General features: G+C 43.0%; 1 protein-coding gene across 1 annotated transcript; it reads left to right on the top strand.

The window, feature by feature from the left end:
- Window positions 1–8,187: 8,187 nt before the first annotated feature.
- On the top strand, window positions 8,188–14,908 carry stmn3 (stathmin-like 3). The gene is made up of 4 exons (XM_070902186.1): window positions 8,188–8,358; window positions 9,743–9,921; window positions 12,169–12,360; window positions 14,603–14,908. Exons 1-4 carry the CDS (start codon window positions 8,229–8,231, stop codon window positions 14,660–14,662), a joined length of 561 nt encoding a protein of 186 aa, XP_070758287.1. The 5' UTR covers window positions 8,188–8,228; the 3' UTR covers window positions 14,663–14,908.
- The last annotated feature ends 588 nt before the right edge of the window (window positions 14,909–15,496 follow it).

Here is a 15,496-nt window from a genome sequence, read left to right as displayed (position 1 = left end):
ACACACACATACACACACACACACACACAACTCATACCATCTTATCCACACACACACACACACACAGGAAGAAGCCTTCATGTGGAACTGGTTTGTTTTGCTGCCATGGTGCAGTGACAGACAAGGACAAATTGCTTACAGGGTCACTCGGGGACAAGTATCCCTAAAAACAGGTCAAAAATACTTAATTTCTTAATTTACAATTATAGTTTAATATGAACTCAGTGTGTAAAATGCATAAACTTTGCAAGCTCAGTGGACAGGTTGCTTAAATATACCTTAAATAAGTGCTTAAACCCTTAATCATTCATAAATATGAACATTTACAGCTCAGATTTGGTTTATTTAAGACCCTGAAAACATATTTTCTCAATCCGCTTCTTACTAAGAGTGATGCGATCCTACATAACACACTGTTTTCTGCCAAAGTTACAACCCGTTTGGTTATTTCACACCATGTTCCATGCACCAATCAGGATTTGACAACATTTCAATCCAAAATCTGGTCCACTTGGGTGGGTTGTGTGGTCAGTCAAGCACACAGTTTTAAACTCTTAATAAATAAAAAAAGTTGTTGAGTTTAAAAACATGTACAAAAGAACATACTATTTAAATATTTATAGTTAATATGTGTGAGAATTTATGAGAAGCCTGCTAATGGTAATTATTCAGTATCACTATGGACAGCTTTTATTTTGAAGTTGCAAGAAAGTAAGCGCCCAGTGCTTTGTCTAGTTGTGGTGATGATATGGATGTGAGACTGTGGCTTATTGGCGAGTAAAAATGTTTCTGATTGAACAGCACCCATGTTGTCATTATTTGAAACTGCACAACACTTACCTTTCGTTGTTGCTTCCTTGGTCATGAATATCTAATGTTATGGAGAATTAGGCCACATACGTTTTTAAGGGCTTTCAGGATCTCATGCTTCACCTTAAAGGCACCCTTTTGAGTTTTTTGTAAACAAATGTAAATCAAATGTTTACATTCAGCGTTACACATAAAAACACAGAGCCACAGAGTCATCAGGCTGAAACAAGCAATTTACCAATGTTTGGGCTCGTAGGTGACCTACAGTGAAGAGGTTCTTAGATGTTATAACCGATACCCCCACCCAACGCAGATATTACATTGAGTGACGGCTGTTGTACATCATAATATATACATAGCATCTTGATTAAAATTCACCAAAGTCAAATTATTATCTACTGTCGGCATATCTCAAGGAGAGTGGTCTTCTTACCTGAGGGTGTCTACTTAGATGATCTCAGAGAGGAGCAACACAGGATTTTGGTTGGGATGTACAAAATACAACCCAGTTTTATTGGAGTTTTATCAAAAGAGTAAATGAATACAAAATGTTTAATAAGAAGAAAATATAAAACTTAAAGGAACAAAAGCAATTAAGCAAAAGCCAAGTAACAAAGTCTCACAAACAACCAAGAACCCCAAGGGACCAAAAAGGCAACCGAAGAGAGGAGCCCTGAGCCTTTGTTCGGCTCTTCCTTTTATAACCCTTGCCCCCTGTTCTCCGGGGTCGGAGATCCATAAAAACATCTTAGCTATTGGGTAACAACATGTGAGACCACAGAATATATTTTCCATGCTTGACTTTAACGAAGCATGCTTCAACTTCCATGTTTAGCGAGGCGCCTGCAGGCACCGCAGCGGCAGTGCGTATGTGGTTTTTCACTGCAAGCGTAGGGTGTCTGGCAGATGCTTAAACCACAGGCGTGTTGTTGTACCTTTAACTGTCGTCTTAGCAGTTGCATAAAGGCATAGAGTCTGGCCCCGTATTGGGGAAACAGGTCACCTAAAGTACATCTTGTTGACAAGATACTTGAACGTAACTTGACCTGTTACTTTGAAGAGAGGGAGGTGGGGTATGACTCGGACACAACACAGGTGGATTGCTCAACAATAGAATAGCATTTAGTTTTGCCAGAGTTTAAAACAAACTTATGTTTGATGAGAGAGATCTGAAATCTATAAAAAGCCGACTGTAGATTTGCAATGGCCAGATTAAGAGAAGAGCCAGTGGCATATATAATAGTGTCATCTGCATAAAAATGTATATTACATTTGGGGGGGGGGGGGGGGGTGATGATATTGTTTATATACACCGATCAGGCATAACATTATGACCACTGATTATCTCTTCATCATGGCACCTGGGATATATTAGGCAACAAATGAACACTTTGTCCTCAAAGTTGATGTGTTAGAAGCAGGAAAAATGGGCAAGCGTAAAGGATTTGAGCGAGTTTGACAAGGGCCAAATTGTGATGGCTAGACGACTGGGTCAGAGCATCTCCAAAACTGCAGCTCTTGTGGGGTGTTCCCGGTCTGCAGTGGTCAGTGTCTGTCAAAAGTGGTCCAAGGAAGGAACAGTGGTGAACCGGCGACAGGGTCATGGGCGGCCAAGGCTCATTGATGCACGTGGGGAGCGAAGGCTGGCCCGGGTGGTCCGATCCAACAGACGAGCTACTGTAGCTCAAATTGCCAAAGAAGTTCATGCTGGTTCTGATAGAAAGGTGTCAGAATACACAGTGCATCGCAGTTTGATGCGTATGGGGCTGCATAGCTGCAGACCACTCAGGGTGCCCATGCTGACCCTTTCCACCGCCGAAAGCGCCAACAATCCTGCCATCCATGAGGATGTTACTTTGACATGTACCACCTACCTGAGCGTTGTTGCAGACCATGTACACCCTTTCATGGAAACGATATTCCCTGATGGCTGTGGCCTCTTTCAGCAGGATAATGCGCCCTGCCACAAAGCAAAAATGGTTCAGGAATGGTTTGAGGAGCACAACAACGAGTTTGAGGTGTTGACTTGGCCTCCAAATTCCCCAGATCTCAATCCAATAGAGCATCTGTGGGATGTGCTAGACAAACAAGTCCAATCCATGGAGGCCCCACCTCGCAACTTACAGGACTTAAAGGATCTGCTGCTAACATCTTGGTGCCAGATACCACAGCACACCTTCAGGGGTCTAGTGGAGTCCATGACGGGTCAGGGCTGTTTTGGCAGCAAAAGGGGGACCAACACAATATTTGGCAGGTGGTCATAATGTTATTATGATCGGTGTATATAGTAAAAGAATGGACCCTTGTGGTGCACCTATACTTAACGATAAGGGGACTTGACTTGGAACTGTTGGAAACTTCTGCCTGAGTTCTACCTGACAGATCAGTCTTAAAACCATTTTATGGGCTGTTCATCTACTCCAATCGAGCATAGCCTTTTCAATGAAATACCATGATGTTGAAAATGTGAGCTAGAGGTGCTGCAAATAAATCTGCACTGAAGCAAAGGAGGGACAGGTTATACATGATGCCATAATTGTTGACTTTGCCTCTGATGATGTCTTAGCCCTGGGAACATGTTGCACTTGTAAAGAATGAATGCACACATAATTGCTGAGCATGCTGTTATTTAATTAAGTGACTGTACAGCTACATCTGAAGAACTTAAACCTATTGTCTCTGAATATCTTTGGTGTCATACTAGTCGCAACACGCCCGGGTGACCTTTTCTTCTAAATATCTTGACACTGTTCACATGCTATTGCTCTCTTGTTTAGTTATGAGCTTGATAATGGCAGACAATTAGATGGGTGACAAATGAAAGAAACAAAAACAACATTAAGTGTTTTAGTAAGGCGCCTCCAGATCAGCTTCAGTGTTCCTTGGCCCTTCCTTAACCCTTCAGGGGGCCTCGGACGCCCCGTTCTTCTCCCTGTTTGTATATTGTGTATCAAGCACACATGGCAGCTTGATTATATTTTGTCAAACAGTAATCTTATTCTGGAATTACTCCTGTGGTCATTTTAAACGAATTATACCAATTCATTCGTAATAATTAGATTATTATTTATATAATATGCACTACGTAGTCATATATCAACTGGAATATTATAGATTTGAAACTATATTTTGACACAGGGCCTCTCTACAAGACCTCAAGATTAGCTAAAAACATTTTAATTAATCAAATTGTTGCCACACAGTGAACCTTGGGCCTTCATGCTTCCTGCGGATCTGGGGGCCCTGATTTGTGATAAGTCTGCATGTCAAAGGGGATACAACCAAGTGCTAATACATTTGGACAGAAACATAAAATGAGCTATGAACAGACGCAAACAACAGTAATAAGATCATCAATTTTCCTAATTTTCCACCCGATGTGTTTTTCAGTACAGGATAAAGCTCTTTTTTTTTTAATTATGCGATATGACCCATAGCTGTCTTATTTGTTTTTATCATATACACATCAAACCATGGACAACCAATTTCCTACAATACAAAACAGTATAACAGAAAGAAAGATACTTTTGTGAAATAAAATATCAGAGTGTCTATTTGCACCCGGTGGTTATTGGCAGGTGTTGACCCATGGGTGTTCAGCATTGGCCGCAGTTGTCTAGTTACGGCAAATGGGCTTCAGGAGGTCAGGTGACGTATTATAAAGAGTGACAAAGTCCATGCAGGAAGCAAGTTGGGGTGGATGGATTGACGGTTTTGGTTCAAACACAGGACTTTCACGTGAAACCGAAAGTTAATCTTAACTTCTTTTTTAACAAGGCTTTCTAACATGCGGTTGACGTTGTGGAATGGTCGCAGTTTGGTTTAGGTTTAGGCACCAAAACCACTTAGTCTGCTGCGTCCTGTTGTTGGAATCACTCACTCAGGAGGCACAAACACACATCCACGGACAGTGGCAAGCACCACACAAATATCCCAGAAGGCTGCGGGGCCCAGAAAGTAATTGTGAAGTACATGTTAATAATTCAGAATCCTTCTAAAAATAACAACGTTTCCTGAAATGCACCGCAGTGTGCTGTAGTTTCAGTCACGCAATAAAGCTGACGGTTCCACTGCTTTGTACCTGACCTCTGTCACTTTGCAGGTGGCCTCAAATGGCAGGGGAGAGTAGATGCTATTATTTAGACTATTTCATTGCCCAGACATCATGTGTGATGATGTCAGATGTACGACTGCCAGTCTTTGAATGGCGCAAAAGTACTGATTACTACCGTCACCCACGCTACAGCCTTTGTTTACCGATATTTACGTTCATACCCCTTTCAAACATCCATCTCACAGATGCATTTCCTTCCTCATAAAACATTTGCAAAGCTTTGCAGAGTTTTTGAAATTCGCTTCGTTTACGTGCATGTTGGTTAGCTGGCACTCTTCTGCTTCTCTACATTCGCTGGCACGTTGTTTCACTTCTTGGTGCAAGACCGACAATCAGTGCAAGAGTGTGAAACCTTCAGTAGGGTACCTTTAATTGTATTCGGTAAAGACAGGTGTTTGCAGGTGTTGGTGTTGCAAATGTGGAAATTTGACCACTTTACAACTCAGCTACAGCTTTTTAATGACGTCATTACATTATGAGAATGAAACTCATTAATGTAGCCACATTAACATTCATGAGCTGTAGAGCTGTGTTTCTGGCCACCCCGATGACTGTGACTCCAATATCCACTCTCCACCAACTCCTGAGTAAAATGTCTAGCTCTTTAGCTGCTAAACGCTCCGTTATATATTCACCAGCTAGTTTGTAACTGGGCAGGTTCAGCCACATATTCTTATTGAATCATTGTGATGACATGTTTGCTTTTACGAAACAGTTGATGGTGAGGTTTTGCAAAAAGTACAGTAAAACAGTGGAGACCGGATTCCAGGTTCAAACAAGGACATTGGAGGGTTTTTATATCTACTTCTAAATCCAGTCCAGAATTTCTCTCTGAAATTTTGATCACTTTCGGTGCAGGCATTAATGAAGAGGAGACACTCTTCTCTCACTCTCTATTCTGTCTGATTATGCTTTAACTTGGTGTGCAGCATTTAGGCCTTACATGCCCTAAGTCAGGACTTGAGTTTGCCCCACTGGAAAAATAAAATGGCCTTTCAAAGACAATATATGTAGGATCTGAAAATGTCTGACCCCGACGCCCCACAATGACATCAGCATATTATATTATCCTGAGAAATGAAAAAGTGCTCGAAGACACGAAAGGGTCACAACCATTGTGAATGTACTGTGATCACTCATCGTTTCCTCTGCACAGTGCAGCACAGCCAACCAAATTGCTTATGTGCAAGAATGCAAACAGTATTCGAGATGTAGTTCTTTTTCTTTATTTTCTTTTTTTACCTACCTGTGCGGTTTTGTCAGCCATGTGACATGGGGTTGTTTTGTGTGACAGAACATTACAGTGTATCACGTTCATTTGGCATACGCTCATGTGCAAAGGGCGCGTTAACTGATTTACACAAGACTAAGAGTCCACAGCCATGCCAGCAGCTCTGTGAGGCTGTTCATACCACCACAGGGGCTTTGAGCAAAATGCTAACATGCTCAAAATGTCAATACTAACATGCTTGTATATGCCATAATGTTCACTATGCTTACCATCTTAGTTTTGCATATTAGCATGTTAACATGCCCTTAAACACAAAGTACAGCTGAGGCTGAGTTTCATTAGTTTTTGCAGGTATTTAGCCACAAACCAAATTTGCATTGGGCAAATTGAAATTTTGACCTAATGGTGGCGCTAGATGAAAAGTCAGAGGATCACCAAAGTGATTACAATTCATCCTGATGGGAATATGAATGTGTGTACCAAATGTCATGACAATCTTTTTGAGATATTTCACTCAAAGCCACAAACGTCAACCTCACTGTGGGGTAAGAGGAAAAGACACAGGGTCAGTAGTAAGTCAGTAGGATACATCATCTGGAGACCACAGAATTTTGTGCCGACCCATCTTGTAGATGTTGAGATATTTGTCAGGAGAAGCGAAGCCTTTGATCTGCTGGTTCCACTGCAGGAAAAGTCAAAAATGTCAACCTGCTGGTAGCACAGGAAGAAAAGCCAGTAAGATTCATCCTTTGGGGACGGATGAATGTCTGTACAGAATTTCATGGCAATCGCTCCAATAAATTGTTGAGATATTTCAGTCTGGACCAAAGTGGTGAGCCAAAACTAAATGGTAGGGGACCTTTTATTCGTATTTCCTGGAACAGGATGTTCTGGGGCTGGAACAGAAAAAAAAGGCTCCTTCAAAACCAGCCAATGGAAAAACCCATTAGAAAGATTACTCTGATGATGTGTTGGCCTCATCCACAGGTATAAGAACATTTTCTTCTACATTTTGGCCTCTCGCCCACAAGCAAATGGAGTTTTAGGTCACTGAAACTGATTTTTGAAAAACGTCTTCTAAGGTGCAGATTTTTGCATGCTTCTGAAACAACAACAACAACAACAACAATGGCGGACTGTCGTTTTGCTTACGTTTGGTTAGCACTGCTGGGTCTATTATTAAATGTAATGAATTTATGGGATTGTGTGGCCTACTTTCTACTTTGTTTCTGCATTGTTCCCGGCTAAAATAGTACCCCATGGATTATTTGTGACATGTCGCCCTGCTCTGTTCTCTGTTTAGCACTGAAGTTGGCCTGAAGGCTTACATTAACAAGTGCATTTTGTGCACTTCTCGGTCCTCTTTAGTACTTTGCACTTCAATATGCAGCACATATGTTCTTAAAGACATTTTAATGTCTGCTAAAGTAAAAGGTTGACCTGATAATACCATAGCACAGCATTAGCCAATGATGTCTGGACACTTGCACAGCTGTCATGGGCTTCATACATTCTCTGCTTCAGCAAGAGCGCTCATTGTTCAGATACGTTATCACGTTAGCACGTTATCTGGAAAGAGATGTAGCCGATAAACAGTCTCTGAGAAGGAACCTGCAGTGAAATCTGACATGTGAATCCCTCAGATGCACTGATGCCCAGACAGAACATTGTTTGCCTGTTCGCGGACAATGCTGTTTTGTCTTTGGGAGCCTCAATTGAGATACTCCGGACGGTTCTCTGGTTATAAAATACACAACTGTAAAAGTGCCTTTATATCAGATAGAGAGGAGAGAGAATGTCCCCATATCCACACACAGTTTGCTAATGAAACACCAGGATCTTGGCATAACAGATACAGTACTATGGAGAAACCTACAAGTGAAATGTGTGCACACCAGACCTGGGACCTGTTTTCTCTGCACAAATAGGTTTTGTGTTGTTTGAAGGAGCCCATTTCGATGATTTCTGCTGGTTTCGTGTTGTACTATATTATTAGCACAGACCAGTTCCCCACGGAGGTGACTCGCGTTGTACTCTGTCCCAGTGAACCGGCGGGGTTATAGATGGTTTCGGATGGAACGTTTGTGCTTTTATCTCTCTGCAACAGCCTACACAGACAAGATCAAGGAGATGTCCATGCTGTCTCTTCTCTGCTCCTGCTTCTACACACAGCCGCATCCCAACAGCCTCTATCAGTATGGAGGTAAGTCTTCCTGCCTGTCGGCCTGTCTGTCTGTCAGCCTGTCTGTCTGTCTTTCATTCTGTCTATCAGTCTGTTTGTCTGTCAGTCTGTCTGTCTGTCTTTCATTCTGTCTATCAGTCCGTTTGTCTGTCTGTCTGTCTTTCATTCTGTCTATCAGTCCGTTTGTCTGTCTGTCTGTCTTTCATTCTGTCTATCAGTCTGTCAGTCTGTTTGTCTGTCTGTCTGTCTGTTTGTCTATCAGTCTGTTTGTCTGTCAGTCTGTCTTTCATTCTGTCTATCAGTCTGTCAGTCTGTTTGTCTGTCTGTCTGTCTGTCTGTCTGTTTGTCTGTCCGTCTGTCTGTCTGTCTTTCTTCGTCTCCATAGATCCCATAATGCACTATAAAAAACAGTTATGTTGGATTTACCGTCCCAATTTCCTGGTGTCTTTTAGGAAGTTTTCGCATTGTCATTTGTTATGCTCGGCTAGAGACAGCCCACTTTCGTTGCTTTCGTTTTGTTTATTTCATTCGTCTTCCTGTGAACTAACCTGTTTCAGGTTTTCCACTAAGTATCTGCATAGTTTACTAATGCCTTTATTTCTAAGGTGCTCATAAAAAAATTAAATTTCAAGTAACTGAATGCAAGTTTACAGAGAGGGAGGGCTATTAAAAAGGCAAAATAATTGCCAAGGCAACAGCAGATAAGCCATGCCCCATGACCTAAGTCCCTGGAACTAGCTAATATTAACACACGGTCTAAAAACAAGGCACGACCTGTAAATAAGCCATGGATATAAAGTGCAGTAAAAGAGCAAAGGACTATTCGCTTTCTATGATTGACACACAGCATTCTGTGGGTTTTTCTGTGCTCTCAGAATTTGTTTCACAAGAATATGATGTGGATTTGCATATATATATATATATATATAAAACATACCCTCATGGGCACCCACGTTTTCATTCAGAGGTATTTCTCAATGTGGAAACTGCACAATCAGCTACACCTAATAGGAATGTTTGTAGCAGTGAGTTTACTCAAACAAATAGTCTTCTTTGTCATTCAAAGTAAACATGTCTTTGCTCTGCTGCACTTTGTACGGGCCAGGGTGTGCAGCCTTTTGTCATTGGCACTCTTATCGATTCCATACTTTACCTTGGAAGTTGTGACTCTTTCGGTTACTCGCAGAGCCCAACCAGGAACGTTCATGGTCCACGCCTGAAACCCTTAAGACACCCAAGTACTGTATTTCTGAAAACAATGCTGAGACGCTGTCACGAGATGCAACCCCCCCCTTCCCTCTGATATATGAGAAAGAAAGAGAGAGAGAAAGATAGATAGACAGACAGACAGCTGACTAACTTGTGTTTTATTGTTGGCGGGTGGGCTGGACCCTGGCTGTGTCAGACCTGGAGGTGAAGGGTTTGAACAAGCGGGCATCCGGCCAGTCGTTTGAGGTGATCCTGAGGGATGCTGATCAGTCTGGGGACAAAAGCCAGCATCAGCCGCTGCCCTCCCCCCCGAGGAGGGAGGTGTCCCTGGAGGAGCTCCAGATGAGGCTGGAGGCCGCTGAGGAGAGGAAGAAGGTAAAGCAGATGCACTGTCTCATGATGGAGTACACCACACCCCCCCCACCACACCCCAAGACAAACTGATGTGTAGCCTTGAGAGGCTATTGTGCAGTGGTGCAACCTTGACAATGTGCGTCACAGCCAAAACATTGCCATTGTGTCGATCTTGGAAATGAGAGGAGAGACAATTAAGCAACAACAAAACAGAAACAAAGACAAATTAAATGCGCGGCGCCGCATTCATATTTCAAACTGGGATCACCAGGCGAGGAACAAAGGGCGCTGAACACACTGTGCTGTAAACAAGCAGCGCAGGTAAAACCTGTTTCTTTTTTTTCCTCCGCTCCAAAGGGTGATAATAAAGTGAATCATTATATGGGAGTGTACTCACCTTGAGTGGGTGTTACATTTATTTCAAAACAGCATGAGCCATACTGTAAAAGGCATTTTGAAATTTAAAAGTCATAAAGTCAAGCCTATGCATACATGTCAGGGTTATTTCGTGCTACAGGGCGGTGCACACCTTATTGATTGAACCTTTAAAGCTGACAGGTACAGAGGAGTACGGAAAAGGGCCAGGTATAAGCTGATCGTTTTATTTATTCATTTATTTTATTTTTTTGCATGTTGAGGATGAAACTGACATTTCAAGAGAGCTGTCTGTGTGTCAGCTGAGTGATGTCGATGACTTGAAGTCACAGGTTTCAGCAATGAGCATGATGATGTTATCATCAGAGAAAATGAAACCGGTTACACGATTTATGAGTCAATAAAGAGCGGTAGCCGGAGACCATCTGGGATCAGCTGAGACCAGAGTTCAGTTATAGCATCACAAAGTGATTAAAGCTCTGTGCACATGGTGTGAAATGCAGCCAGAATCCTGCCTGCTCTGCAGTCTGCTGTGCATCAGGCTGCCTTGTTACTGATACGGTAGTATCCCATCAGACCGTCTGACAGACCCCTGACCCCGTCAACCCCCCCCTGTAGTACCTGTAGCCCTGTCGGGAAATGCTGAAACATGCATATGCATCCTATAGCTGAAGTGGTTCCTAGATGTTATAACTGATACCCCCACCCAATGCAGATGTAACATTGAGTGACGGCTGTTCTACGACCTAACACTTTCCAAAATCTACATCGCAAGACCACCTTAGCCTGTTTAGGAAACCGAGTTACGTTCCCGGAATATCTCTTCTTTCAGGCCTATATAGTCGACTATGTGCCAACAGCCGGATATCAACGCAAATATCTGTGTGCAGTAGGTGTTTGGAGATTGGTAGTAACAGATCAGTACTGGAGGAGGTCCACTCTGACGGTCTGAGGACACTTACCTGGTTTTATCATGGGCCGCCTCAAAGCCCTAATCCCTAATTTATAATTTAGAGATTCATTTGGAAAACCCACCCTGTGCCCAAACATAACAACAACCTTAAAGCTTCAGACAACTGAACTGAACATATATTAACATGTCCTTCCATATCTCAAGGAGGGTGGTCTCCTTACCTGAGGGAGGCTGCTTATATGATCTCAAGAGAGGAGCAACACAGGCCTTCGGTTGGAATGTACAAAATACAACCCAGTTTTATTTTAAGTTTTACCAGAAAGAGTAAATGGTTGCAAGATTTATAAGACTGAAGTAAATACAAAATTAAAGTGTAAACAAAATTCATGAAAGGCAATAGGTATTTCACTGCGGGCGTAGGGGATCCACCAGGTGCAGAAACCACAGGCTCATTGTCGAACCACAAACCGTCTGGTCTGCCGTTGCTTTTCCTGGCAGTTTTAAAGGTGCGAATTCTGGCCCCGAAACAGGTCACTTAAAGTTCATCTTTGAGTGACAAGATCTCCATGTCGGTTTACTTGAACTTTATTTCAACCGTTACTTGGAAGTGAGAGGGGCGGGGGAGGGTATGGCTCGGGCACGTCGCAGGCGGAAACCTTAACATGACATAATGCATATTGAGTCAAAGCAACCTATGCTGTTATGTTTACGCTAATGCCAGTAGTTTGATTTATTCTTTAGACTTTAATCTTGAAACGGACATTCCGACTTTATTCTCAAAATGCAAAACAAAAAAAAAAGAATCTCATACCTGGCTCTAACACCACGCCGTAGTCAGGAAACCCGTCTTGAGGAAGAACTGACCATCGTTCTTTTGTTTCTCTTTGATGAACTTGGTTTATGGTTTTCATGAACTCCTACTGCCACTACCATAATCATCACGGTGACACCCCCCCCCCCCCCCCTCCTTTGTGCTGTAGTCCCAGGAGGCCCTGGTGCGGAAGCAGCTGGCGGAGAAGGGTGAGCGCGTGCAGGAGGTTCTCCACAAGGCGCGCGAGGAGAACAACATCTTCAGCAAAAAGACGGAGGAGAAGCTCATCCAAAAGATGGAGGTCAACAAGGAGAACCGGGAGGCTCACCTCAATGCTCTCAAACAGCGGCTGCGTGACAAAGCAAGTCTTCCCATTCTCTGATCATTATCATTCTATCCATCCAGGGAGAGCACCATTCCCTCTTCCAGCGAGGTCTGCTTTGTATTTACACCGTCACACACAACCAACACAAACCAACATAACTGTGCATTAATTGATACGAGTAGGCGACAAAAAAGGCTACTTGGTTAAAGTTGTAAACCTTAAAGGAAATGTCGGGAGAGAAAGAGGCATGTTCGCTTTATGCCGAAAGGTCCATGGGAAGATTGACAGAGGAACTGAACTGTATGCTCAACATGAAGCTCCCGCCAGCAGCCAGGTAACTTAGCTTAGGATAACAAGGGGAAACAGTTAGCCTGGCTTAGTTCAGAGGTTAAAAAAAGATCCGCCTTATATATCTAGCGTGTTTCAACCCGTTTACACACACACACACACACATTCACACACCGATGGCGACTGACCTGCCACGTAAGGTGCTGGGAGAAACTTGGGGTTCAGTGTCTTGCTCGAGGACACTCAAGGACGCTCAAGGTGCAGGTGTAGGCCAATTTTGTTTCCTTTGGACAGAGCCAGGCTAGCTGTTTCCCCCTGTTTCCAGTCTTTATGCTAAGCTAAGTTAGCCCGCTGCTGGGTGTAGGTTCATATTTAAGATACAGACATGCGAGTGGTGTCAATTTTCTCATTTACCTCTCGTCAAGAAAGAGACAAAACTAGCCTTGAGCAGCTAGAAATATAACCACTGTCAATAACAACGACACCTCCTCTTCCCCAGTGGCAGACTCCGCCAGTAACTACCACACTGAAAGCTCGCTGAATGTGACTGAATTGCTATTGCTGAAAAAAAATGCGGACCATAAATTCTGTTTGATATGATGAAGTCATTTGATGTAACTTCAATGTAAGACTTACGTCAGACAGTTTTAGTGTAAAGCTTATGTCATCCCCGAGTAAAGACGACACACACACACACACACACACATGCACCTTAACTATGCATCACACTGTTGGGTGTCGAAATGAAGCCACTTCCAGTTTCTGCTTGTGCCCCGATGGCAGATTCTGTTTCATTTCTCGTGAAAAGCAGCGGATGTTGCGCTCATATCGCAAAAATTCAGGAAGCCAGGAAATATAAACACCTTACTTCACTGCGGGTGTGGCAGCTCACCAGTGTAGACAAGTCCTCTTGTGTTATCTACTTGTCTTGGACTTAAAAGGGTAGTTGTACTCATCTGTAGCTACAACCACATTTCTTGGTGGAGGGATCTTAATCTCGACCTCAAAGACTGTTCCGTTTCCTCTTTCAAATGACACAGCAGTGCACGAAAAGTCCCATTTGAATGTGAAATATTTGCAACCTCCTGTTTGTCTCACTTAAATCTCTTTTTTCTTTTCCAACGTGACAATATCGTTTTGAATCAATCAAAATATACAAGTTGGTGGAGATGAATCTAATATTGAAAATGTATTTCGCTTTCAAGCTTTCCTTTTTTTCACTGTCACTGAACAAATGAAGAGAAAGTTAGGTGTTCATTTCCCTGCCTGCTGACGTCGATGTTAGTTCTCGGTTAGAGCAGTAAACAGAGATGCATAAGCAAAAAGCCTAAAAGCAAATGCTGTCAGATGACAAATAGGGTTGTTGCAGAAAAGTCAATAAACACTAGTGGGACTGTTTTGCTTAAAAAGCGCCCAAATTACACAGGGAGCATTACTGAGACAAGCCTTTTTCACACAGTTAGGCTTCAGTTTGAAATGAGCAATGCTGAGTTACTCCCAGTGGCCTCGCAATGTTTCCACTTTGGACACTTTGGAGTGGCTTCATTTCCATACAATTTACATTCGGCATATGAGGAGAGTCTTCCCGCTTGTTGTGAAAGAGAGAAAAGAGTGAATGCCAATGTGACTACTGCATGACAACAGAAAAGGGTGTGGCAACCCAGACCTTGGGAAGGCTCAACTTTATGTGTCTTACATCCAGAGATATTGATAGCAGGTAGAAACACATCTCCCGAATGCAGACAGGTGTCTTGACGTGCGGCGCGCAATGGCTGAAAAGCAGGTGGAACGAAGCGTCGGTGCTTCCTGAAACACGTTTCCGCATCCTTTGCGTAACGCTTCAGGAATGTTTGAGCAGCTCAGCGGTCGACTGTGTTTTCTGGTCTTCATAGATAAAAGAAAGAAAATATTAAGTTTCGTGTTCCACAGAGGCCCCGCCTTCTCAGCCACTGAGTCTCAGAATCTGACAGTTTATTCCTTTATCTTACAGGAGGTCCACGCCGCTGAGGTACGCAGGAACAAGGAGCGCCAGGCTGACCTCTCTGGATGAAGATCTTCTCTGCGCCCCGGCAGCGGATGCTAGTTCTCCCCGTCGTTTCCAGTATTCACCAGTATCATCCTACAGTGCACCTTTCAGGACTCCAACTAGTAGTTGATCAGCACCAAATAATATTATACTCATCTGTTTCATTTTTGCTAAGCCACACACACACACACACACACACACACACACACTTGGAAGCGCAGATACACATTCCGGTAGCAGAGTCAAGTACAGCTGAAATAAAGTCCAATCCTGAGCCAAACGAGGTCTGTGTGGGTTTTATCTTGCTGGGCAATATTCTCTAAATACAAAACAACTGGTTCAGTAAAGGGCTGAAAAATGTAGTTAACTAAAGGTCCGATGAAGTCGATTTTTGTTTCCTGAATGGTTTTCTGTGAGTTTGTATGGCTGCCCTATGCCTTTTAAGGGCCCTAGGTTGGATTTTTTTTTTCTTTTACAGGTCCCCCTTTACACCTGAGCTGACTTTGAAATTTGGCCCAGAGTGTGTGCATTGAAGGATCCTTCAGCCCAAAGAGCCCAAAGACTTGAATCTCTACCTATCGCTAGCAAGTCTCCCAGTTTTATGAAAGCTCAACACTCTAACTGCTGGTGAACTAAATCTACTGTGAACAAAATATTTTGAGCTACCTAATGAATCCAACATCTCGCTTTTACCTAAACCCCGCTTGGGACCGTCTCGTCCACAGCTTAAACATAGGCGGCCAAATAAACCAGACGTTTGTGTCAAACCAACCAGGGAGTCTTCTTCTTTAAAGTCTTTTCTCTTGTAAAATCTCACCTCCGTGAGGCTGGTTCGAGTCCACGTTGTTACACACTGTA

Source organism: Enoplosus armatus, chromosome 3 (genome assembly GCF_043641665.1).
Source record: "Enoplosus armatus isolate fEnoArm2 chromosome 3, fEnoArm2.hap1, whole genome shotgun sequence".
NCBI lineage: Eukaryota > Metazoa > Chordata > Actinopteri > Centrarchiformes > Enoplosidae > Enoplosus > Enoplosus armatus.
This window is presented reverse-complemented; position numbering and strand designations above follow the sequence as displayed.